At 45.8% G+C, this 26,651-nt stretch overlaps 2 protein-coding genes across 2 annotated transcripts in view; one reads left to right on the top strand and one right to left on the bottom strand.

The window, feature by feature from the left end:
• Positions 1-26,651, bottom strand: part of LOC127006103 (muscle-specific protein 20-like) — a 61,799-nt gene that overhangs the window by 11,455 nt on the left and 23,693 nt on the right. The window lies entirely within an intron of this gene.
• Positions 8,968-18,892, top strand: LOC127006102 (muscle-specific protein 20-like). The gene is made up of 4 exons (XM_050875608.1): positions 8,968-9,216; positions 14,636-14,835; positions 15,465-15,585; positions 17,109-18,892. Exons 1-4 carry the CDS (start codon positions 8,983-8,985, stop codon positions 17,292-17,294), a joined length of 741 nt encoding a protein of 246 aa, XP_050731565.1. The 5' UTR covers positions 8,968-8,982; the 3' UTR covers positions 17,295-18,892.

A 26,651-nucleotide genomic window follows, 5' to 3' on the forward strand; every position in this document is an offset into this window, starting at 1 on the left:
TAGGTAGTCTTGGATCCAGAGAGGGTCTATACGTAGTTTAAGGCATCGCTGCAGTAAAATGTCGTGGTTAACACTGTCGAATGCCTTCGATAAGTCACATAAAGTTATCAGAGTAATTCTCTTGTTATCTAGGTTACTATATACATTATTGGATATTACTGTGAGAGCAGTTTCAGTAGATAACTCCGGCCTGAATCCGTGTTGAGAGTTAGAAAGTAAAGCATTCCCTTCTAGGTGGTTAGAAAGTTGCTTAGCTACAATTTTTTCTAAGACCTTTGATATTACAGGGAGGAGAGATATAGGTCTGTAATTGGAGTTGATATTGCTATCCCCTCCTTTAAAAATCGGGACAACAATGGCATGTTTCCATGGGGTGGGAAATTTACCTGTAGCTATTGAGGTGTTGAATATGCATGTTAGGTAGAAGGCTGTAACAAAAAGGCTGTCTTTTATGAAATTTAAAGAAATGACATCGCTACCTACAGCTTTGGTCTCCTTTAGTTTGGATATCGTTAGAATTACAGTCTCAACATCAACTGGTTTAGGTCTGAAGAAGTTATTTGTGTCTAAGTTCTCAATAGTGTCATGAGTTACTCGTACGTTGTCTGAGTTAGTATTATTGTTAGTAGAGTCATTTTTGCATCTCTCAAACGTTTCTCTTCCTACGTTAGCGAAGTAGCTGTTAAAATCCTCCGCCTTGTCATTAATATCTTCGTTAGTGATGATGTTGTTATTAGGTTTATTGTTAGGCACTATACCTCTAATATTACTCCACATTTGTGACGAGTTGCCTTTACTTTGGCGGAATTTATCATGATAGTATGTCTTTTTTGCCTTGTGAAGCTTATCCTTAACGCGTTTCTTTTCTTCTTTATATTTGTTGTAAAGTTGTGTGTTGTGTCGATCTAATTTTAGCTGGCCTTGTAAGCTATCCCTGTACCTCATGTTATCTCTTACTTCTTTGTCAATCCAGGGAGCAGGTGGTCTATTTATATATTTAGTCGTCATTGGGGCAACTTGATCTAGACAAGAATTGAATGTTGTGTTAAGTATATTCACCTGTTCGTCAATGTCATCAGTTAACGTGATATTATTTAAGCAGTCTGAGCTGGTTAGCAAAAGAGAGAGAGAGAGAGAGAGAGAGAGAGAGAGAGAGAGAGAGAGAGAGAGAGAGAGAGAGAGAGAGAGAGAGAGAGAGAGAGAGAGAGAGAGAGAGAGAGAGAGAGAGAGAGAGTAGGGGGGGCATTCACTTTTTCTTTCTTTCTCTTCTACTTTTACTTTTCCTCCAGACTTAAAAGGTGAAATCTGATGTTTTTTTTCTTCTGAGTATTTATTTTTCCTGACGGTATTAAAGGATTCCACCAAGTCTCTCTCTCTCTCTCTCTCTCTCTCTCTCTCTCTCTCTCTCTCTCTCTCTCTCTCTCTCTCTCTCTCTCTCACTCAAGTTCACCGCCAAACCGTGACTGTCTCTTCTGTACTCTCTCTCTCTCTCTCTCTCTCTCTCTCTCTCTCTCTCTCTCTCTCTCTCTCTCTCTCTCTCTCTCTCTCTCTCTCTCTCTCTCTCTCTCTCTCTCTCTCTCTCTCTCTCTCCACTATTCGTCTCATGTTAACGAGAAAGAAAAGAAGAGGAGGAAGGAGGAAAAGCAAGTGTGCGTCGGAGTATGGTTGTCGTACACACACACACACACACACACACACACACACACACCTGGGGAAGGGTTGGACAGGTACAGATAGGTAAGGAAGGTCGCTGTCAGGTGGGAAATGGTCGTCAAAGAGAATGGCTGAGGAAAAATGTGGCAACTGATAAATTAAGTCAGAGAGTCGATTAGTCACTCAGCCAGCCAACCAATCAGTCAGTCAGGTAGTGAGTCAGGTGATACAGGTGTGCGGTGATGAAGACAATGAAGGTTCTATCATATTATTTATAGCCACTCTTTCGTTCATTCAGTCAGTCAGCCAATAAGTCAGTTTTGTTTGTCAGTCAGTCAGTTAGTTTGTCAGTCAGGTGATACAAGTGTTCATTGATGGAGACATTGAAGGTTTTATCATTATTTATAGCCACTCTTTCGTTCATTCTGGCAGTTGTTCATTCAGTCAATCAGCCAGTTAGTCAGTTTAGTTTGTCAGTCAGTCAGTCAGTCAGGTAGTGAGTCAGGTGATACAAGTGTTCATTGATGGAGACATTGAAGGTTTTATCATTATTTATAGCCACTCTTTCGTTCATTCTTCCAGTTGTTCATTCAGTCAGTCAGCCAGTTAGTCAGTTTTGTTTGTCAGTCAGTCAGTCAGTCAGTCAGTCAGTCAGTTAGTTAGTCAGTTAACTATTTATTGGGGTATTAAGGCGCATGAACAGTCTCGCCCATCACTCAAGCAGCCGTGATAAGCATAGTGGGAGAAGACAAAAAAAAAACATTACCGGACATGACAAAATTTAGAACAAGTTTTCATTTCAGTTTATAATTTTACCAGGCGACCACAGGAACCAGTGACTCTTCTTCTCTTTACTTTCCTTCTTTACTTTGGTTTTCTTTACGTATTCTTTTTCCCTTTCCCTTAAACGCCAATCAACTACAGTGCGATACGAGACAACATGGCTCCATACACTGCACAGCTACGCGAATAGTGACCAGCAAACATCGTGAAGAGCCGTCGAGGAGAGAGGCGTGTTTATGAGCGTGTCTTAGCAGTACATGACGTCACCTTGATCCCTGTGAAGCTCTGATCGAAAAGTGGGACGGAAGAAAAGTTGGCGTCAAACACTAAACAACTACTCGGGGCTATCGCGAAGCTGGATTAAGGAGAGAGGGTCGTATTTTAAAACATTTCGTCGCCCAAGTTCACATATTTGACATGGCTTTCGTAGGAGCTGTAGGCCTTTCCAGGGGTAGTTTTATGACCCTTGTGGTAGTTTGACCCTTCTTCTGTGCCATGAACCTTAAAAAACACTCATGAAAACCCGATTGATCCCCTCTTTGACCTTTAGAAATAGTTGATGTGAGAAGCGATGGTGTCTTAAAATACAGCCCAGAGGCACTTGGATCATCTCATGAGTGGGTGTTGGGCCCGATTCAGGAAGTAAGAGATGCTGCAAACGGAAGCGTGGAGAGAAAGGGAGAGGAGGAGGAGGAGGAGAAGAAAATGGGAATAAGAGAAGTGTTTGTGAGTGTTTGTGAGAAAGTCTTGGCCCGGTTCAAGAAGTAAGAAATGCTTCATACGGAAGCGTGAAGGGAAGGAGGGAAAGGAAGGGAGGAGGAGGAGGAGGAGGAGAGAAGGTGGGGGAGGGAGAAGAGAAGAGGCAAGGGAAGAAGGAAGGATAGAAGAGGGAGGGAGATGGAGAGAAGGAGCAGGAAGAGAAGGTGGGGGCAGAGAAGAAGAGGAAGGGGAAGAAGGGGAAGACGGAGGAGGCGAAGGGGGAGGTGAGTAGGGTGGAGAGGGGGGGTGGAAGAGGGGGAGAGGAAAGAGAAAAGGAAGGGAGATGGAGAGAAGGGGTAGGAAGAGAAGTTGGGGGCGGAGGGGTAGAGAGGAAGAGAAAGGAGGGGAGAAATGGGAAGAAATAATAGGCGGCAAAGGGGTAGGGTGGGTGGGATGGATAGGAAGAGAAGGTCGGGGTAAAGAGGAAGAGGAAGGGGAAGAGAAATGGGAAGAAGGAAGAGGTGGAGAAGGTGAGAGTGGGTGGGGTGGAATGGGGGAGAGAGAGGGGGAGGGAGGCAATGGGCTTCTTCCTCCTCCCTTTCTGACTCGAGACGCAAATAACCGCGAAGCCAGAGCCAGGGAAACAGGTGGCGGCGGTGGTGGTGGCGGCGAAGCTCATCGGCAAAAAGGGGGAAGACAGAGAGGGAGGGAGCGAGAAAGGAAGGAAGGGAGGGAGTGGCTTGGCAGGTGTATTGAAGCAGGTGTGATGAAGGGTGTGTACGGGGAGGACCTATAGAAACACACACACACACACACACACACACACACACACACACACACACACACCTGGCCGCCATCCATCAAGGCAGCCGTCGTCGTTAAGTGTCCCGCAGCAAGGAGCACACACAAGTCATTTAATCTGATACACAACACAACACCTGCTCCATTGTGTATCTGTTAGTGTCCCTGGTGTTGGCGGAGACGCTGTTTAGGCGGATAAGAACACTAGCTTTACGATCTAACAACACAACATAACACAACACTTACTATCACCAATACTATCTCTTATGTGTTACTACTACTGATGCTGTTGTTGTTCTTATGGTGGTGGTGTTGTTGTGAGCAATAGCAACACAACATAACATCATACAAAACCATGACACCTTTCCCCTCCCTTGCTAATCACCACCACCAACACCAACATTCGTCCTCCTCTAGTGTTGATAATGGTGGTGGTTGTACATGTTGCCTCGGCTGACAGCAACACAACGCAACACAGCCCACCGCCTCCTGTTAACTCCTTTCCTTTTCCTGATGTTGGTGGAAGTGTTGATTCGGGCCAAAAAAAAACAACATTATCAAAATCGCGATGCCATCAAATCTATTTCACGTGCTTTACACCATTCTCGGCTAGCAAAACAAACAGAACCTCCAACCTGATATATCCTCGTCACATCTTTCTTATCTTTCTCCTTTTCTATCTCTCATCTTTATTTTTCGTTTCCTTATCCCCCTTTTCCTCACATCTATTTCCTCCCCTCTTTATACCTCTCATCTCTCTTCTTCGTTTCCCTTTCCTCCTCTTTTCTCACCTTTCCTTTCCTTCCCCCTTTATACCTCTCTTTCTTTTTCGTTTCCTTTTCCTCCACTTTCCTCACATCTTTTCACTCCCCCCCTTTATATATCTCATCTTTCTACTTGATTTCCCTTTCCTCCTCTTTCCTCACCTTTCCTTTCCTCTCCCCTTTATATATCTCATCTTTCTACTTGATTTCCCTTTCCTCCTCTTTCTACACCTTTCCTTTCCTTCCTCCTTTATACCTCTCACCTTTCTTCATCATTTCTTTTTCCTCCTCTTTCCTCCTTTCCCTCCCTTTTTTCCTACCCCCTCTCTTTCTTTCCACATACACCTAGTCCTCACTTGTCACGTATTAAGCCGTTGCATAAGGGGAGAGATTGAAAACGCCTGTACATAGGATCAAAACACACCATTCGTACTATTAGCATCCTCTATATTTCGCTTTATCTATAGGAGCAGCGTGTCACAGGGAAGCTTGTTTTGTATATAATGTCCGAAGCATTAATCTGTCTCCCTAACTACAAATAAAAAAAAAGTATCTGGGATCTTGTATATAATGTACCAAACTATTAACATGTCTCTCTCTAACTACACTTCTTGTCTCTCTAACTACATATAAAAAAAAGAACGTGCTATGTATCTCTCATTAAGTAGCAAACGACCATCCAAACTGCCTTATCGCCACGTCCATTTATACTCCAAAACATGCCCTTCAGAGACACACACAGAGACTGCCTTCCCTGAAATCCTGTTTGCGTCTATAGAGTGTTTTAAAAAGATTCCTGACGCTTTCCACCCGTCGCCGGCGCCACCACCACCACCGCCGCCACCATAGCAACCGTGAAAGCTTAGAAGTAGGAAGCGGTTGATTAGCAAAGGAGGAGGAGGAGGAGGAAGGGGGAGCGATGCGGTAAATAAGGAACAGCCGTAAGAAGAGTGGAAGGAGGGCATAAGAAGGGAATGAGGAAGAGGAGGAAAGGGAAGGGAAAGCAGGAAGAGGCATGGAGAGATAAGGTAAATGAAGAACAGATGTGTAGAAAGTGTGAAGAATATGGAGGAAAGAAGGAGGAGGAAGAAAGGGAAGAGGTGGATGTGAGGGAAGAAGGAGAAGAAGGAGGAGAAGAGATTAAACAAAGATGGGGAATAGGAAGAAGAGATATGGAGAGAGGAGATAAGTAGAAGTAGTGAATGGGAAACAAAAGAAGTGAAGAAAAAGGGGAAAAGAAGGAGAAAGAGGAAATAAGGAAGAAAGATAAGACAAAAGAATGAAAGAAGAGGGAGGAAGAAAGGGAAGAGGTGGATGAGGGGGAAGCAGAAAGAGGAGGAGGAGGAGGAGAGATGAAACAGAAATATGAGGAGGAGGAAGAAGAGGAATGGAGAGTTGAGATAAGTGGAGTCAGCGTATAGGAAATAAAAGAGAGGAGTTAAGAGAAAAGAAATGAGGGAATGGGGGGAAAAAGAGGAAAGAGAAGGAAAAGGAGACGAGGAAGAGAAAAGTGAAGAGTAGATGTATGGGAGGAAAAAGAAAGTGTAGTAGAAAAGAAGTGAGGAAATGGGGGAAAAGAGGAAAGAGGAGGAAAAGGAGACGAAGAAGAGAAAAGTGAAGAGGAAGTGTATTGGGGAAAAAAAAGGGATAGGAAAAAGTAGTGAGGAGAAAGGGAAAAAGGAGGAAAAAGGCGGAAGAGGAAACGAGGGATAAAGATAGAGGACAAAAAAGGAGAGATGGGAAGAGTAAATAATTATCAAGCTGGAGGTTCAGTTTGTTTATTCACGAGTTCAATGGATGGAGGTGAGAAAGAGGAAGAAGGAAGAGAAAACGTAAAGGAATATGAGAAGGAAAAAAAAAAGATGAAAAGGAAGGAGAGGAAAGATAAGAGAAAAGATTGGCAGCCAGGTTTGTTTCTTCACGGGTTTTAAAGGATATATATAAACTTATTTGCCTGGGGGGATAGAGGCGTGGGGGGGGGGGGGGACTCAGGAAAAATAATTATGAAATGGACGAATACTTCTTGAAAAAAAATAACAAAAGGGCGAAATGGGAGCACTGCCAGTCACTCGAATCTTTATTTTTGTTTAAGAAAGAAATGCTGGAATAGAACTACGAATATAGACAGACAGACAGACAGGCAAACAGAGAGACAGACAGACAAGCATACACAGATAAATACAGACAGAAAGACACACACACACACACACACACACACACAAGCAAACACCTCAACACCTTTTGCTATCTATCTACACATTTCCCAAGCTCTTGACGTCACTACCACCACCACCACCACCACCACTCATCACCACCACCACCACCACCCAAAATCTCGTATGATGTCGGGTTCTCACTGACATCAAGAGTATTTTTGGCACAACCGACGTCACTCTCCCCCCTCCCCCCCCTCCCCCTTCGTTCCCTCTCCCTCATCCCCCTTACCCATTCGTTCCCCACCCCCCTCTCTCTCTGACGTCACAGCTTTTCCAACTATTGCGATGAAATTTTCGGTAGAACAGCCCGTTTTTCTGCTTGGGGGGAAAAGAGAGAGAGAGAGAGAGAGAGAGAGAGAGAGAGAGAGAGAGAGAGAGAGAGAGAGAGAGAGAGAGAGAGAGAGAGAGAGAGAGAGAGAGAGAGAGAGAGAGAGAGAGAGAGAGAGAGAGAGAGTGTATATAACTTCATTCCAGCCTTTTTTTTGTACACAGACACCATCCTTGCTGCTGTTGCCTTGAATCCACTCCCAGTCACGTAAACTTCCGCCTTGCACAGATAACTTCCTCCTCCTCCTCCTCCTCCTCCTCCTCTTCCTCCTCCTCTTCCTCCTCCTCCTCCTCCTTCCATTACGTGTTTGCGGCGATACCTTGCTCAAGTTAAATAAAATAAAATAAAAACTTAACGTAAATATATAGGTGGTGAAGTCGATCCTTTAGTCACATTAAATATACAAACAAAACACACACACACACACACACACACACACACACACACACACACACACACACACACACACACACACACACACACACACACAGTAAATAAACACGCGACTTCTGGTGAAAAAAAAAAAAAAGTATATCCCTGAGGAGATGTTTGGTCGAGTAGTAGAAAAAAAATGGGAACTTTTGAAACAGCGATATGAAAACGTGAACTATACAAACAAGTTACTTATAAAACACTTACGATAAACACCCAAGCTCTTCCTAGCAAAACAACAATACCTATACATAAATGTTTCGATAGACTGGAATACATAACAAAATGTCTGAATAGGAAACTTTGAAACAAGAAAATAGAAACGTGAGACAAACAAAGTAAAGCGAAAAGAAAACACTTTCGGTTAATATACAAGAAATATTAACCCCCCAAAAGACGTTTAGGCATAATTCAAAGTTTCGAATCGATGTTTAGAAGAATTATTGTAGAGAGAAATATATTGACAGCGAGCTTGGGCACAGTATAATGTATCAATTAGAAGAGTGGAACATGCCTTTTTCAATACTATAGGTAAAGTTGGGAGCATAAGCTACAGGTGCGCGTGGCGGCGGTGCTCACCTTACCTGTCTTAATGCTACTCGCTGATAAAGGGTCACATGAAAACAGCCCCACAAGAGAACGCAGCCATATCCTAATAAAATGATTTGTTTGGTAACCCGTCTACAAACTTTTATTTTCATGCTGTAAATGTCAAGATGAAGACTGTTAACCATACCAACGATCACATGCTGACTTTCATAACATACTATAAGAAAATAATATTCTTTTTTCACTGCAAGTTTGATGTTAGAAGTTCTTCAAGAAATATGTGCCTAAGTAACAATACCAACACAAAATAATGATGGTTATAATAATGATACTAAAAATAATTCATTGAGTAATATACACATGGGGGAAGGCAGCGGCTGACGGAGGCGAGGACTGGGGACCTATCTAAGCATTTTCAAGGAGCCGGAGACACGTGGTGCGTGGGCGCGCGTGCGTGGAGTGCGGGGGAGCAAAGAGTCGTTATCGTACGCTAAGAAGGGCGTGGAGGGCGTCGCTGAGGGCCTCGGTGATGGGGAGGGGGAAGACGGGTAGGGTATAGAGGGTGAGGGGTGAGGGGGGCAGGATGGGGGTGACATAAGGGGACGGAGGAGATAGGGGAGGCACCATGGCTCGAGGGGTGACGGGCGTGGCACCAAAGAGGCACCTGCCGCCCCCGCCCCTCCCACTCACCCCTCTTAAGCCGCCCTGGCACCGCTGACGACAGGTTGTGGCACTCTCAGCTCCCCCTCCCTCCCCCATGCCCTGCCTTGCTACCCACCCCCACCCGTCCTCCCTACCCACCCCCCACCCTCTACCCATCACCGCCGCCACCACCGCCCACCACCCACTACCGCCGCTGCTGCTGCTGCTGCTGCCTCGCCGCCTCAAGTGCCCTCCAGAGTCGTCCTGGGCCAGAGTCAGTCACGGTCGCGTCCTGGTGGTGTCCAGATCGTCTCTCCTTCCGTCCCCGCCCTCAGCCTCAGCCATGCCGGTGAGTGCTGCCCCCCCTCCCCCCTGCAATGGTACACCTACACACCCTTGCCTGTTCTCCATGCCCACCACCCTACACTGCTTCACCTACACATCACTGCCTGTCCTGCCTGCTCACCCCCCTACACTCCTGCCCTCCTTACCCCTTTCTTTCCTTGCCCTCAGCCCCATCCACAAGGGTAGTGCCACGCTCCTCCCTGCACATCCCTCTGCCTTCATCATCCCATCTGTTCATGTGTCTCCTGTTCCCGCCTTCAGCAACCTAACACCCCCGTCCCTCACCCCTATACCCATGGTCTCCTCACCCCTCCCTTCTTGCACCTCCCGTAACAATGCTGCTTGGCGATCTTCTTTACATCTTCTTCCTTGTGATTCTTTTCTACCAATTATCAAAATCTCAGCCCCACACACCTATTCTTCCTCCCTCCCACACCACTCTCTCTTCCCTTCTCCTTCACAAAGCCACGCATTCCACATCCGCGCCTACACCTGTTTGAGCCACATAACACTCTCCAAAAACCTGTCCTTCCTATCTTTTCTCCTTACGAACACACACACACACACACACACACACACACACACACACACACGCACATACCTTGCCCTTTCCACCCCCTCCTCCTCCTCGTCCTCCTTTTCCTTCGCCTCCTTGTTTAGAGTGTCAGCCAAACACACATACCACACACCTTCACACGCTGTTTCAATCCGCACATCATACATCACGCATACCTTTCGGCCCATAAACACTCTCAGCACCCGTCATTTCCTTCCCTCCTCCCCTCCTTCCTCCTGCTCACTCTGATATTCCTTCTCCTCCTCCTCTCTACTTCTATGGGTCCTCTTATTCCTCACTCTTCTCCTCCTCCTCCTTTTCCATTTTCTCAGTGTTTTATGCCTATGGTTTTCATCCACCGCTCGGCGTTCTACTTTCTGCTGTGTCTTTACGTGTCTCTAGTGGTCACCGGGTTCTCGTGTGAGGGTGGTGCCATGCTACTGCCCCCCCTCCCCCCCCATTCCCCTCTACTCATACACTTATCCTTCCCTACACCTTGTTTTAATCCGGCTAATCCGCCCCAAACAATATCTTCACTGGTGCAGCTTTCCCAAGGCAACAACAACCTGTATTACTTTCGTGCATTTCAACAGGTCCGGCGGTCCCTATCTGCTGCATCTCTCTCCCCCCCTCCCCTCCCCCCCTTTGGCAGTCCACTTCCAATCCACTTCTCCTCCCATTTCGCTCTCTCTCTTTACTACACTCCCATTCTAATCTAGCGTAACTTTTGACATGTACTTCTCCGATATCAGTCCTAAATCACACACACACACACACACACACACACGTTTCCATACACAGCCATCACCCAGGTCATCCAGTTCAATGATGGTGGCGCCTCTTCCTTCCCTCATCCATCCTTTTCTTTCTCCTCCTTTTTCTTATACTACCACTTCAAGATCACCTCATCGGGACTTCAACTATCTGTTTATCTATCGTCTATCTCTTCTCATTCTCTATTTCATCCACTGTCTCACTACTACTATATTCCTCCCTTCACTTCCCTCCTCCCCGTCTTCCCTTTCCCTCCCTCCAGCTTGTTTACAAATAGGGCACAGCGGTCTAACAACAGGCTAGACGCGATTGAAAGGTATCGGAACTGAGCCCTTCTGCTAAGCCTCCAGTCCTTTACCCTTCGGCGTTCACTCTTGCCACACTCGAGAGCGATAAGGACGAGAACTTGGGGAGATATGTCAACCTTTTCTGCGCCCCGACGTACGTTATGGGGAGTCCTGAAATCTCAATCTCTCAATCTCTCTCTCTCTCTCTCTCTCTCTCTCTCTCTCCGCTGTCAGCACCAAGGCCACCAAATCAGTTGTCAACACACACACACACACACACACACACACACACACACACACACACACACACACACACACTACTTATGACTCCCTCGTGTTTTGCTGCCGTGTGACTTAAATGCCTCCCCGTGTTTTTTTTTTCTTTCTTTTCGTGTGTTCGTTCGTTCGTTCGTATGTCGTCCTCTCTCTCTCTCTCTCTCTCTCTGCTTTAATGTTTTTTGAAGTTTGTTTGTCGAGTTTCAAGGTTAAAGGCGTTTGTGTATTTTTTTCTTTTATTTATTGTTTCATTCATTGTTTTTTCTTCGTTTTCTCTCTTCTATTTTAATTTCTTGGCCTTCTCGTCTTCCAATTGTTCTTTCTTTCTTATGTTTCTGTTGTGGTTGAGTCTACTTTCTTTCTTTCATTCATTCTCTCATTCATTGTCTTTTTTTTCTTTCTCTCTTCTATTTAATTTTTCTTGGTCTTTTTGTCTTCCAATTGTTCTTTCTTTCTTCTCTTTCTTATGTTTCTGTTGTGGTTGTGTCTACTTTTCCTTTCTCTCATTCATTGTCTTTTTCTTTCTTTCTCTCTTTTATTTCTTCTCCTTGCTCTTCGTCTCCCAATCCTTCTTCCTCTCCTCCTCTCTGCTATGTTACTGTTTCTCCCACTACAATAACACACCATCACCTTCTTCTTCTTTTCTTCCTCTTCCTCTTTTACCTCCAACTCCTCCTCCTCCCTCTACTCCACCACCCTTTTCCTCCTCTTTCGTCTCCCTTCTCCCATCCGTCTTCTTTTTAATCTTCGATCCCCACCTCCTCCTCCTCCTCCTCCTCCTCCTCCACTACCTTTTCTCCTTTTTTCCGCGAGTTCCGTCCATTTCCTCCTTGGCACCGACGACGCGACGCTCTGCCAAGTTTTAGCGAGAGCTCGACGCCGAAGCAAGACTTTCTTCATTAGCGAAACGGGGAAGTCCAACTCTATGGGGAGGGAGGGCAGGAGGAGGGAAGGGAAGGAGGGAAGATATAACGGAGGAAAGGTGGAAAGGTCGGAAGGGATGAAGTAAAAGAGAAGAAAAGGTAAGGAGAGAGAGAGAGATAAAAGGGACGGTGAAGAGGAAGAAAGTGAAGGCTTGGGAGGGGGAGGGGATGGAGGGAAGGAGGGAAGAAGAAGAAGGTAGAGAACATGGAGGATGGGAAAGAAAGGTGGAGGAAAGGATGAAGTAAAAGATAAAAAAAAGGGAAGGAAGAAAGAGGGAAAGAGATAAGAGAAGGAGAGGTCGGAGAGGATGAAGTGAAAGAGAAGAAAAAGGTGAGAGATATAAGAGAGGAAGAAAAAGAGGAAGAAAGAGGGGAAGAGATAAGGAAGAAATAAGAGAAGAGAGGTAAAGGATATAAGGAGGAAACGAGTAGAAAATGTACAGAGGAGGAGGAAAGGGAGGGAAAGGAGGAAAAAAGAAGAGGCGTGAAGGAGAGGGGATGGAAGGAAGGGGATGAAGAAGAGTAGAGAAGGAATGGATGAAGCAGCGGAAGGAGGGAGAGAGGAAGGAGAGGATGGAGGAAAGGAGGCGAGAGAGAAAATGGTGGAGGGAGAGAAGGAGAATAAGGAAAGAGAAAGAGATGTATGGGGAAAAGGAGGGAAGGGAGAAGAGAGGAGGAGGAAATGAATCTCTCTCTCTCTCTCTCTCTCTCTCTGAACCATGTATTATGAGCTAAAATCGTCACCCTTTTTTCTCCCTTCTCTTTCCTCCCTTTCCCCTCCCTTCTATCCATCCCTTCCTCCCCCTCCCCTCTCTCTCTCTTACCCTCCTTCAATTGGCCTTCCTTCCCTCCATTTGCCCTTAACCCATCTTTCCTCAATCCTTTTTTTTTACTTCCACTATTTCTCCTTCTCTCCATCCTTCCTCTGTTCCTTCTCTCTGTACCTTAAATTCCTTCCTCTATTCTATTTCCCTCAACATTTCCTTCTTTTCGTCTCTCTCTCAACCCATTATTTTAACCCTTTCCTTTTCTAACTAATTTTCTTCACCTACCTTTTACTTCCTTTATTCCTCAAACCATCCTTCTTTTCACCCTCCCCTACCTCCCCCTCCCCTTTTCCTTGTCCTCTTTCCCTTTATCGTAGCTTCCTTCTTCGATACCTAACATCTACTGGGGCGGTGAACTCCTTATCATCATCATCATCATCATCATCATCATCCGCCTGCTCAACGGGGTATTTTGTGGTCTGTCTTCTTATGGCATATTTCCACTTCCTACGCCGGGTTTTTTTCTTGTTTTCTTTCTCTCGTTTCTTTCTTGCTTTCTTTCTCTCTCACGCTATTGGCGGACGAGTACTATTTATTCCGCGAGGGAGATAAAGAGTGAAAGAAAAACCTATCCGTTGTATACATAAAGCAGCCGGTATATACAGAGCCTGAGAGCCTGAGAGGGAAAGGCTGGTGATTGGTGGGGAAGGTAGGAAAGGGTGGGGTGGGGGAGGGGTTCAGGATGCGCGCGGATGGAAGGGAAAAGGTGTGAGTGACGCAAGACGGGACAGGTATCATTCGAGTTTGGTTCCCGTAATGGCGGTGGTGATGGTGGTGGTGACGGGGGGGAAGCTGTACGTAACGAAAGCCCAAGACCAGAGAATAGATATGTGACAATTACCTAGTTAAAGAAGTTTAAATGCCATGTAAATACAAATGGGCATGGGTAGAGAGAGAGGGGAAAGAGGAAGAGGAGGAGGAACAGAAGGATAATGAGAAGCAGCAGGAGGAGGAGGAGTAGGGAACAGAGAAGGAGGAAGCAGCAGGGGAACGAAATGAGGGACAGGGATAAAGAGAAGAAGGCAAAAAGAAGAAAAAGAACAAGAAAAGCCGGAAAAAATAAACAGTCGTAAGAGTAGAAATAGAAAGGATGAAGGAGAGAAAAGGAGTAGAAGGAGGAGCACCAGAGGAGAGTAGATGGAAAGAAAAGGATAAGAACAGAGGAGGAGGAGGCGAAGCAGGGAGGAAGATAAACACAGGGTAGAAGCGGAGGGGAGCTACACACTAACTCAAGCGGCGAGGCACCAAACTACAGGGTGGGCATTACACACGGGGGCGAGGGTGCGTGAGGAGGAGGAGGAGGAGGAGGAGGAGGAGAGGTTGTGGGTTCAGGGGAGGAAAGAGGAGGAGAAAGATGAATTGCATGTATTTTTACGGTTCCTCTCTCTCTCTCTCTCTCTCTCTCTCTCTCTCTCTCTCAAAACCATCTTCCTTCCATGCAACAATTCCGTCCACCATTACTAAGACAAATCCTTCTCTTTTCTCCCCTTCGTGCCTGGTCTCAACGCTGCCCCGTCACCTTAATCTCGACCCTGCCTGGCCTGGAATGACGCGACCTACCCTGATCTACTCTGGCCTACCCTGCTCTGCCCTGGTATGGAAACGCTTGAATATGACCTGAAACGGTGCTGCCTACGATGGTCTACCCTAATCTGGTCTCCCCTTCTCTGGAAATGCTTGGATCTGGCCTTAAATGGTGTGGTCTGGTCTGGAAACGCTACTGCCTACGCTGGTCTGCCGTGGTCTCGTCTCCTTTGGTCTTCTTGGTGTCTGCGTTCAGAGCCGCAACAAGGAGCTGGAGCAGGAGGTGATGCAGTGGGTGACAGCTGTTCTTGGGGAGAAGCTGCCGCCCGGGAGCTTCGAGGATGTGTTCAAGGACGGTGTGATCCTTTGCAACCTCATGAACAAGATCCAACCCAACTCCGTCAAGAAGATTCAGACCTCGGGCGGCTCCTTCAAGCTCATGGAGAACATTCAGAGGTGAGGAGGGTGTATGGGGGTGTAGGGTGTGGGGTGGGGGGTTGTGATATGGGGGGGATGGAGGGGTGGTTGGTGGGGTTTGTGGGGTTACTCGTGTGCATGTTTGGTTGGGTTAGGTTGAGGGGGACTTTTTTTTCTCTCATTCCGTTTTTCTTCTCTGTGATGTTGCTTACTGTTTTTAGTCAAGTATTTTCCTTCATCAGTAGTTTCCTTTACTTATTAAACATCGCTTCACTTTCTCTTTTTTTCTTTCTTATTCCGTCTTTCTTCTCTGTGATGTTGCTTACTGTTTTCAGTCAAGTATTTTCCTTCATCAGTAGTTTCCTTTACTTATTAAACATCGCTTCACTTTCTCTTTATATCCATTCACTAATTTCCTTTTCGCTCTTCTTGTTCTTGTTCTTCTTCTCTAATGCTTCAGCTATCAAAGTCTTTCTTTCTCGTGATTCAAGTACCCATCTTTCTCTTCACTTTTCTTCAATCCCTCCTCCTCTCACTCATAATTTCCTTCCTCCTTTCTTCCCTTTCCCTCAACCCATTCTTCCCTTCACCCTTCTCTCATTCCCTTTCCTCGATATTCCTCCTCCGACGCCTACATCCTTATCGAGCGTTGGTGTGTGTGTTCGCAGGTTCCAGGAGGCTGCCAAGAAGTACGGTGTGCCCCACGAGGAGATCTTCCAGACCGCTGACCTCTTCGAGCGACGCAACATTCCCCAAGTGGTCCTCTGCCTCTACTCCCTGGGTCGCATTGTGAGTATTGTCATGTGTTGACCTCATCATTCATTGTAAAACCGGTCTATTCACAAACGTATTCTTCTATCACCGGGAAAATTCATCTCGCATCTGCTCTTTTTCATATGTATATTCAGGGAAACATTTTCATTCACTGGCCTATCCTTTGTCATCGGGAAAATACATATATCCTCCTATCCTCGTGAAACAGCTAAAACATGTATCCTTCTGCTCCCCAGGGAAAGACCAATCCGCTAACCTATCCTTTTGTCACAGGGGAAAAAACTTCTATCCACCTATTCTTCTGTAAATATAAAAAAATATGTACCCCTCTACCGCTCAAAGAAACAGGCTCCTCTAACAGTTTATCCTTCTAACACCGGGAGAAAAATATAATTCAACTATCCCTCTGTAACTAGGAAACGTGTGCCCTTCTACTGCGCAGGGAAACACATCCATACACCAACCTATCCTTCTGTCCCTTCGGTAATGCGTCCACCCAAACGTTTTTTCCCCTAACCAATCCCACACAAGAGGTTTAGCACACGCTTATCCATTAATATATTTATGAGATGAGACTAGTGATATTTCCATGGGTACTTTATGAGCCTTTTGATATCTCCATGGGTACTTTTGAGCCTAGAAATAGTCTGACAAGGGTTTCTGCACCATGAATGTTAAGAATACGCATATGTGAACCCGACTAATCTCCCATGAGACTTTTTGGAATATTTGTTGAGTACCGAAAACGTCTGAGATTATCCGCCTTCACCCCGCCGCTGCACGTGCCAGGAGACGCAAGAGTTGACGTTTCTTTTGACGCGCAACAGTCTTATGGACCATGAGGAAAGAGTAATTGCTTGTTTTATGTCTGTTGGCGATGGTGCGGTTTCACACGGCTAAGTCTATATAAGCGACACTGCGAGCTGAATTATGGTTTCCTTTAGTCGTTCTTGGGCAAGCTTTCTTCTGAGGACGGACTGTCAGATAAGGAAAGGCGATGATATGTTTTCAGACACGGCTAAGTGTTTTGTACATGACGCTGCAAACTGCCAATTGCCTTGCCACAGTGCTTCTTGCTTGCAATATTTCCTGGATGGACTGTTTGGACAGGTATAATAACACGAATATAACAACGAAAATGTTTCTACGTGTTAAATGTACTCGATAACACTTATTTCCAGTTTTTTTTCTCAGACGCAAAAGATATTACATTATTACTAGTTTATGATATTAATTCTACAGCCCGAACACAAGCTATATTGTCTGTGTACAAGTAGCGCATATCCGACTTTAGAAATTACTCTACTTGGGCCTCTATCACTCATAACGGTCCATATATTTAAAAAGGCACATAATACAACACTATCACATCAGGCTATATATCTGCCCCCTTCCCGAAGTAACATATTCAGAATAGACATTGCATATAAAACCCATTTATTTAGTTTATGTATCACTGCCTAAGCTATCCCTCCTGCACCCCCCCCTTCCCCCCCCGGCCTCCCTGACCCACCTAACGTGCCCTCGCCGCCCCACAGACCCAGAAGCACCCGGAGTACACGGGGCCGGGACTGGGACCCAAGATGGCGGATGAGCAGAAGAGGGACTGGGACGAGGACCAACAGAGGATGCTGCGTGACGGACAGATCGGGCTGCAGATGGGTCAGAACAAGGGCGCCTCACAGTCAGGCATGGGCTCCCTCAACAACACCCGCCACATGTAAGAGGATCGAGGGTGGAAGCAACGAGACCCAACCCTCTTCTTCCTCCTCTTCTCCACGCCCTCTGTAGGACAACGAGGGGAGAGGCGACGCGGCCCCTCCCTCCTATTTCTCCTCCTCCCTTCTTCACCTTCTCCTCCTCTTCCAATCAATTGTAAGAGGACGAGTGGAGAGGCGATGCAACCTCCTCCTCTTCCTCTTCTTCCTTTCCTTTCTCCCAACGTTACCGGGAAACCAAACATCCTCTTCCTCCTCAACCACCTCCTCTTATTCCTCCTCCTCTTCCTTTTATTCCTTTCCTTTCTCCCAACGTTACCGGGAAACCAAACACCCTCTTCCTCCTCATCCACTTCCTCTTATTCCTCCTCCTCTTCCTCCTGCTCTCCGATATACCGACGCCGAGCAAGCTGCGAAGTCTTCTCGTTCTGTAATTATTGTTCTGTTTTGTTATTATGATTATTTTTGTATAATTTCGTTTCCTTCCTCGCCCCTTACTCTTCTTCCCTCCTTCCTGCCTGCTCCTGCTCCTCCTTCCCTCCAAATTTTCTCCCCCTTTATCCCTCATTCCGCTCCCCGTTCATTACTGCCCCCTATTGCACCTCCCTCTCTTCTATACTTGCGAATTTCACAAGGATATCCAAGGACTTGTCTCGATCGTCTTGCGCCCCTTCCTCAGCAGCTTCAAATAGGGAATGGTCTTGAGCTTCATTCAACACGCGTTTCTTTTAACCCCTTGGCCTTTACAATGAGCAAGCCAAGTTGTATCTTTTAGAATAGTGCAGACAATTGCCATAGTATTAAATAGTTAGACAAGCGCGAGACTGTTTTGTTTTAGGCTATAACGGTGTCTTGCCATTCCATCATAAAGTCCAGCGTGTAAAGATGCTGCATATCTTCTCCTTCCTTTATATTCAATACCGAGCTTTTTTTCTTATAAATCTGTATAATCTCCCCTCCCTCCCTCTCTCTCTCTCTCTATGTACCAGTTTACCTTTCCATCCATCCATCAGCCTATCTATCTCTCCAGGGGGTTAGCAGGCAGGCAGGCAGGCAGCAGGACGTGAAGGTCATCTGTCTAGCTTCTGCTGCGACACTGTATGTAGATAGTTCTCTTAGTAACGTTGAATCGCCATTATTTTTTTACTTTCCTCGTCGATTTTGTTTCGATTTTGTTTTTGATTCCGTTCGGCTGGAGTTTATGTGTAGCTCTCACACCTGTACACTCACACCTGTACGCTCACCCAGACGCACCTACACCCACATCCACACACGGTTGCAAGGGTGGCGTATACACATGTTGGCGGTGGACGCTTGTGGAGGAGTGAGAGGGAGGGACGAAAGGCAAATATAAATACGACACTCAGAGGCGACGTAACCAATAATGCATCGTCTGAGCACTGACAGCAAAATAAATGACCGCCTAGCGACCTCTCCTTCTCTCCCCCACTCTCCCGAACGCCAGCCACTGCATCTTACACATAGACAAACAGACAGACAGATAAACATAGACAGACAGACTGAGAAACGGAGTATCAAACACAGATACAAACAAACAAGCACACACTATATTATGATTATTAAATAAACGGTACTTATGTAAACTAACTTTTCTTTTCCTACCCACCAGCAGGTCTTATCATAGTCGGCCGAACCGTTCCTCAGGACTCAGGGAGGCGGTGGATTCCTTTTCCTGCAACGATACTGTGCTAACGGTCCACTGATTTGGCAGTTCATACCCTTGACGACTTTTGTTAGACGAGGCACGGTACTGAAGAGTTTAAGATATTCTCCTGCTCATATATTTGTTGGGGTTTTACCATGAGATCCCAGGCAGGACTTTGTTTTCCTTCTCTCCCCATATCTCTGTTTTTACGCTCAGGAAGAAAATGTGTAAATCTTGCAACACACATCTAAGGATCAGTGAAGAGAAAGATACCATTTTTTTTTTACAGCTAAGGAGACAGTTCTAGGGCGTAAAGAAAAATAAAAAAAAGCCCGCTACTTACTGCTCCTGAATAGAGGTCAAAGGAGTGGCCATAAAGAGAAGTCAGTTTCATGAATGTTAAAGTCATACTCTGACTATCATATTGGTATAGTTAAGGTTTAACATTAACAATAACAACGATATCGAGGTGAACACAGTGTTGAAAGTAATTGCAGTAAGGTTCTGTGCCGCGTGAAATGAATTGTATTAGAAGGCAAAGATTTATCGTTTCTCGTTCACGTTATCTTGGCCAAGTATTATCTCACGTTGCCGCGTTATCACCTTGCCATGGCAGAACCCCTCGGTGCTCTGAAGAGATTCCAAGCAACAATGTCTATTTTTTTCAGCAAGTATATTAATTCCCCTTTTTACCTTTTATATACCAGTGGCGATCATTCATCAAGTACATTCCAGTTTTTACAATATACGAATTATAAAACTGTTCCAGCCGTGCTTAGGTGTTTTCTGTACAAGCATGAGCTAACTAATAATGTTTTACCGTTCATTTCGACTCATACCAAAATGACAACAAAGGGAAAATCAACATGAACGAAGATTACTCGCCATGAACCGTGTGAACCATTGGCTGCAACAATACATTACGTTTGTTGCTTAACGTTCAACATTTCCGGGAACTCTTTGGCCTCAATTGCTCCTTGCACCCATACATTCAAGGCATGCGTCTCTGCAGCTCTGTGAGGCACTTAAGGAGCCGAAAATAAACGTTCACATCTAAGACTAGACCACCGAGAGGTACCGAGACTTGGATCCTCAAGTCTACTCCCTATTCCGTCTATTTGAAAAGGTTGTCGTAGAAATTGTTGTGATTTTTATGCGTGGCCTTGTGCCTTATTGTGCTCTTACAACCTCTGGAGCCGTGAATAATAATCGTATACAGAGCCTGGAGCTTTAATGAATACGAGTCTGTGCTATGCAACCCGATGCAGAGTCTGATCCCTTTGACTGTCTTGCACTAGATAAGAAGCAGCACTCGAGCCTTCGTGCATACCCGATAAAAAGACCGAGAGGCTCGTATTTAAGGACCATCTTCTCAAACATTTGGGGACTTTAACACTCGCATTTGATAAGACTTTCGTGGAGGTTGTCGTGGGTATTTGAATTGGTAGTTTTATGGCATTTGATAAGACTTTTGTGGAGGTTGTTGTGGGTATTTGAATTGGTAGTTTTATGGAGTTAGTGAATCCTCGACAAAGCTTCTGCACCATAAAATAACTAATGTGAACAGTACTCATGAGGATCCGACTAATCTTCTTTGTGGCTTTTGGAAATATTTGTTGTGGGAGCCGAAGTCGTCTGGGAATACGCACCTTAGCAACATGATTCGACTCGGACTCAGATTGCTTGGACTTTGCTGCACCTGAACTTTTGCGTCTGTGGTTAGAACTCGGAGATGCCTAAAACTGTATGATTCGTATTATGAGACATTTCGCCGCCCAAGAACACATATTTGACAAGACTTTCGTAGGAGTTGTGGGCATTTCCAAGAGTAGTTTTATGACCCAGGTGGTAGTTTGATCCTTCCTCTGTACCGTGAACCTGAAGAAACACTCATTAGAAACCGACTGACCCCCTCTTTGACCTTTAGAAATAGCTGATGTGAGAAGCGAAAGTGTCTTATAATACCAGCCTATACCCCGCCACGGACTCAGATCAACACCTACATCTGATGAGACCCAGAAATCAACACCCCGCCATACCCCGCCATGGACTCAAATCTACACCTACATCAGATAAGACCCAGAAATAAACACCCCGCTATACCCCGCCACGGACTCAGATCAACATCTACAGCAGATAAGAAACATAACCTGAACTCTCGCATCTGTGGTTGGCGCAAGAAGGGGCACTAAGTTACACACGGCTGTCGAGGCTCAGAGCTCCACCTACACTTGATCAGCAACATAAATCAAATCCTCGCATCAGTGTTACAAGTCCTGGGAAGCAGTCACGCCACAGTTGAGGTTTTCACCGATAATAAACATCACAGACACTCAAGCAGATCCCTCAAACAGCCACGGGAGAAGAGAAGAAACAGAGGTAGCAGTGAAGGAAGTGGGTGCTGAATAATACAATTTTAAGAGCCCCGAAAGGTACTAGCCCAGAGGCAGCGACTGTTAAGACTTGTGTGTTCCCTAAGCTGCCCCGCGCGAGAGAGAAGCAGCAAAAGTACCACCAAAGGAAGGCAAAGGTGCTGGCTGCTGCTTCTTTTTTTTTTTTTTACAGCAGAGGAGTCAGTTCAAGGGCATAAAAAAAGGTAACAGATGTGAAAAAAAGCCCGCTACTCACTGCTTCTATAAAGAGTTAGAGGAGTGGCCGAAATACACACGGCCCCGAAAGGTACTACAGAGCAACAGAACGCGACAATCAAGCCTCGAATCTACACTATCTTCACGTCACAGTCCCACGCACGCATCACTCAAGCTGCCCCGCGAAAGAAGCCAAGAAGCATCACCAAAATCATCATCATCATCATCAGTCAAGGGGTGCAGACTACAAGTTATCACTCCTCCGCTCTCCCCGTCGTCCTGAGGTACCATAAATAAAGAGGCGATGTTTTCTCCTCCTCCTCCTCCGCCTCCTCCTCCGCCACCGAAGCATCCCGCCGAACCCTCTGGCCTGGCGGGGGAGGCAAAAACACCGCCGCCGCCGCACAACGGTTGTCACCAATTTATTACACCTCCCAAATTACCTTCCCCCGCGAGAAAGTTATGTCGAGTATGTAGCTACTTCAGGGGCGCCGCCGCGGATCCCCGAACGCTCCTCCGCCACTCCCTCCCCTTAAGCACGAGTTCGAGTTGCCCGCTGTGCCTTTGCCTTTCCTCTCACTCCCTCCCTTCCCCCGAATACTCCTCCTACACTCCCCTTAAGGATGAGTCCCCCGCTGTCAATAAACTGCCTTCCTTTCCGTTCTCTCCTTATCACTCCCTCCTTCCCCTTAATTCAGCAAGAGTTCTCCGCTGTACCTTCGCTTTCCTTTCCTTTCACTCCTCATTACTCCCTTTCTCCTCTCCCTATACACTCCTCCCTCCCTCCCTCCCTCCCTTAAACATGAGTTCTCTGCTGTACCCTCGCTTTCCTTTCCTTTCACTCCTCATTACTCCCTTTCTCCTCTCCCTATACACTCCTCCATCCCTCCCTCCCTTAAACATGAGTTCTCTGCTGTACCGTTGACTTCCTTTCCTTTCCTCAGCCCTCATCATTCCTTCCGTCCTTCCCTATACAGTCCGTCATATTTCATACAAGCAAGGTCCTCCCTCTCCTTTCCCTTTCTGTACTCTCTCCCTTCCTTCCCTCCATCTTCTCTTATATTACTCCCCCTTCACTCCTCATCACTCCCTTCCCTCTCAGCACTCCACTCAACCTCCTGTGTGCTAGAGCCTTGCACATATTAACTCTTACACTCTTTCCTTCTCATCACTCCATCATTCATCTCCCTTTTTCTCCATCCATTCCTTTATCTTCCTTATTCCCACTCTCACTCCCTCTCTTCTTTTCCTCGTTCAATCCGCTTTTTTCTTGACTCGTTCCTCTGCTTCTCTATTTCTCTTTCCTTAACTTCCTTTTCCTTTTCTCTTCCCAACTCTTTTACTTCTCACCCTCCTCCATCTACCTACCTTCATTCCCTCCCTTCTTTACTCGGCCTCCCTGCTTCCTACCCTAGCTCCCTTTCTCTTTTCTTCCTACCCTCATCCCCTCCCTTCTTTACTTGGCCTCTCTGATTCCTACCCTAGCTCCCTTCCTTTTCTTTTCTTCCTACCCTCATCCCCTCCCTTCTTTACTCAGCCTCCCTGCTTCCTGCCCTAGCTCCCTTTCTCTTTTCTTCCTACCCTCATTCCCTCCCTTTACTCGGCCTCCCTGCTTCCTATACCCTAGCTCCCTCTTTTTTTCTTCCTCCATCTTTTCCTTCCTTCTTCCATCCTCTCTTTTTCTACCCTCACCATCTTCATTATCAGTTCCTTCCTCTTTTCACTCACCTTTTCTTCTTCTTAACCACTCCTCTATACCATCACTCCTTCTCTTTACTCCATCTCGGCCTTTTGTGTCTTCCCCTCTTTCCTTTTGCTCTCTTCTTCCTTCTTTCCCTCCCAACACTCCACTTGTCTCCCCCCATACGCGAGACCCCCTTCCCCCTCTTCCCCTTTCCCTCCTCTTGTGCACGGCTTCCATCTTACCTTTCCCCTTCATCACTCTTCTTTCCTGTCAGTGTGTGCGCGCAACAAAGTGACCCGCCAACGTAAAGTACACTCAAAATTGGTATACACGCATACACACACTTTGTATCCTTTTTTCAATCCTTAATTTCTGAGCGAGCTGAAAGGACTAATGCGACGGAGATGAGCACTGCAGCAACGCGCAGCTATAGCGAATGCACCCAAGTCTACCTTACCTTTACCTATTTTCATTGGGTTTCTAAGCCTCAGATTGTTATGCTATTGTATTCTCTTCTCATGTGTTTTAGATTTGTTATTTACATTGCGTCTGTGATCAATTTATTTCACCGTGACGATTTTCAGGATATGGTAGCAAAAAAAAGCTGACATCTGATAAAACCCTTTAGTCCATGAGTTCAGGAGAATTTCTACGTATTCTTAACTATCACAAAGGGACATCATTCAACTAAGGAAGATGGCGCCACTATAAACACTTGCCTGCGCCATGACGGGGTGGGGCCGAACACCACCCAGGCCCCTCAAGAGAGCCTACTGGCGCTATAGGTGTTCACGTAAAAAAAAAAAAAGGGCGCATCCCCAGTCACTTTACACCTAGACAAGTCAAGGTATACAGAGAACACACGTCACGTAAGAATATTTAAGCACTGGTCTCCCTCTTTGTCCTTCACCTCATCAAAAGCCTGACGAGTGAGTAAGATTTACATATAGATTTACATAGAAAATCAGACCACACAGACCCCATGGTCCAGACTTGGTGGTCTGTCCTTAAACCTAAGTGATTTTACATTAATCAGAAGACTCCAAAACGTTGCATTTCTACTCTAGTTGATATTAAGTTGAAGGAAGTGACGGTCGAGCTTATTTTATTCCATTCTCGCACTACAACGTTGGTGAAGAAAAATTTACTTGTCTGCATCTGAGTTTTACGCCATTGTTCAAAGTGTCATCGATCATAAACAATGTTGATCTGTCTACATTCGTGAAACCATTAAGTATTTTAAAACATTCGATCAGTTTTCTTTCTTCGTAGGATTTGTTGCGCAAGGAAGGATCATTTAACACCTTCTAATTTAGCAATATCCTTTGCATGGTGGGACATCTTTATTCTTGAATACAAAGTTTCTTTTAATGAAGCCCATCATTCTGTTCGCTTTATTTGCTGCATCGATGCATTGCTGTGAGAATTTGAGGTTTGACGCGATTTTGACCCCCAAGTCTTTGACGCATTGAACGCTTTCGAGTTTAACGCCGCGCATTTCGTATTCGAACTTCTTATTCCTCGTTCCAACTTGAAGGACCTGGCACTTGTCTACGTTAATCCTCTTGGAGGCTTTGCCTGTCTTCGTCAGTGAGAACCGAGTTGCCAATCTTTGTGTCGTCTGCAAATTTACTAATGCGGTTATTGAGTCCAACATCCACGTCGTTGATGTAAATAATGAAGAGCACTGGGCCAAGGACCGAGCCCTGAGGGACGCCACTAGTGACAGGCGCCCACTCTGAGTTAAATCCGTCAATCACTACTCTTTGTTGTCTGTTGCTCAACCAATTCGCGATCCATTGGTTTACTTGACCGTCAGACCCCTGTTTGGCTCACTAGAAAATAATGATACAATGCTTTACAATATACATGACTTTTTACAGAACTACAAGCATAGACAAAAGGTACCTCAGGCTGAATCCTTTTATCAGTTCACAAATTAAAATGAAAATAGTAAGTGTTTGCGAGTTGACACATTCACTTTATAGACACACACAACCTCATGCATATATTCCTATAGGTGAGAGTGGCGGAATGGTGGTGGTGGTGGTGAGAGAGAGAGAGAGAGAGAGAGAGAGAGAGAGAGAGAGAGAGAGAGAGAGAGAGAGAGAGAGAGAGAGAGAGAGAGAGAGAGAGAGAGAGAGAGAGAGATATGAGAGATATAGCTGATGAGATGAAATGAGAGGATATGAGATGAGATGAGCGGAGATAAGATAAAAGAGAGAGGAGAGAGAAAATGACACCAAGGAAGGAGGGATGGAGGAAGGTAGGAAGAGAGGGAGGTGGAGGTGGAGAAGAGATAAGGAGGAGGAGGTGTGGGAGGAACGAGAAGGGGGCTAGCCGGTTCGAGGGGAGACGGAGGAGGAAAGAGAGGAGGCAGGCGTGGGGTGGGGGACCGGAGAGGAAGGGGACGCGGGGGGCCTGTAACACCACTTAGGGCAGTCCTCCAGCACGGGGCATACTAGTGGCCGGCATTAAGACAGCCGTGCCGGGAAAAATAGAGCTCCGGCAACAACAAGGTGAGGCGGGCGGGGTTAGGAAGCGCGCGTCACCCAACATAAAGTAGCAATTATCACGCCGCTGCACGGAACGGCGCCAGGTAATTGGACTCAACACCTGTCCGCACCTGTCCGCCTGAGTTCACGGGTTGGTTGTCTACCTGGGAATGCCTTCGTCGCTCTCCCGTTTAGTGGGGGAGGGAGCTAAACTGTTTTATTTGTTCATTGTTTCCTTCAGTGTCTGCCCGTGTTCCCCGTCCATGTAGCTCAACTCCATTTGCGTTGCTCCCATATTTAGTGAAAAATATGATAAAAAAACTTAGTACGTTATCTTGTTCACTGCTTGTTTCCTTTAAGACTCGCATGCAAATTTTCTCCCGATCTGCCAGAATCGGCAAGGCTTGTCGTAATAGTTTCGTCGCTCTCCTATCTAATAAAAAAATGTGCTAAAAACTTTAACATGTATTTTTTTATTCAATTTAATGTTTGTGTGTTTGTGACAAAGTCCTGCCACCAGCTGTTTCTCACCTTGTCTGAATAACCCGAATTGGATATTTTTGTCACTCTGGTTTAATGGAAAGAGATCAAAACCGTTCAATTTGTTTCTCTGACGGTTTCCATGAAGGTTGGTTATGAAAGCTTCCATCGCCACTAACTGCCCGTCGCTGTTTCAACTTCACAGCTGGCGGAATCAAGTGACCTGCAAGGACTGTGTTGGAAAATAAACAAACAATCACAAGTTATTCGTGGGATGCTTCCGTAACAAACCTTCGTGCCAGTGGTCAAAGGCCTTAAAGAACAATGTGAACCACGCGTCGCACGTTTGTTGAAGTACACATATAAATATCTTCGGAGGTTTTTTGCTTCCGATCATAAAGAAATTCCTCAGTCTTTAAACGATGGCAATAGTATTTTTTTGAGCACTGG

The sequence above is a fragment of the Eriocheir sinensis genome, chromosome 32 (genome assembly GCF_024679095.1).
Source record: "Eriocheir sinensis breed Jianghai 21 chromosome 32, ASM2467909v1, whole genome shotgun sequence".
Classification (NCBI taxonomy): domain Eukaryota; kingdom Metazoa; phylum Arthropoda; class Malacostraca; order Decapoda; family Varunidae; genus Eriocheir; species Eriocheir sinensis.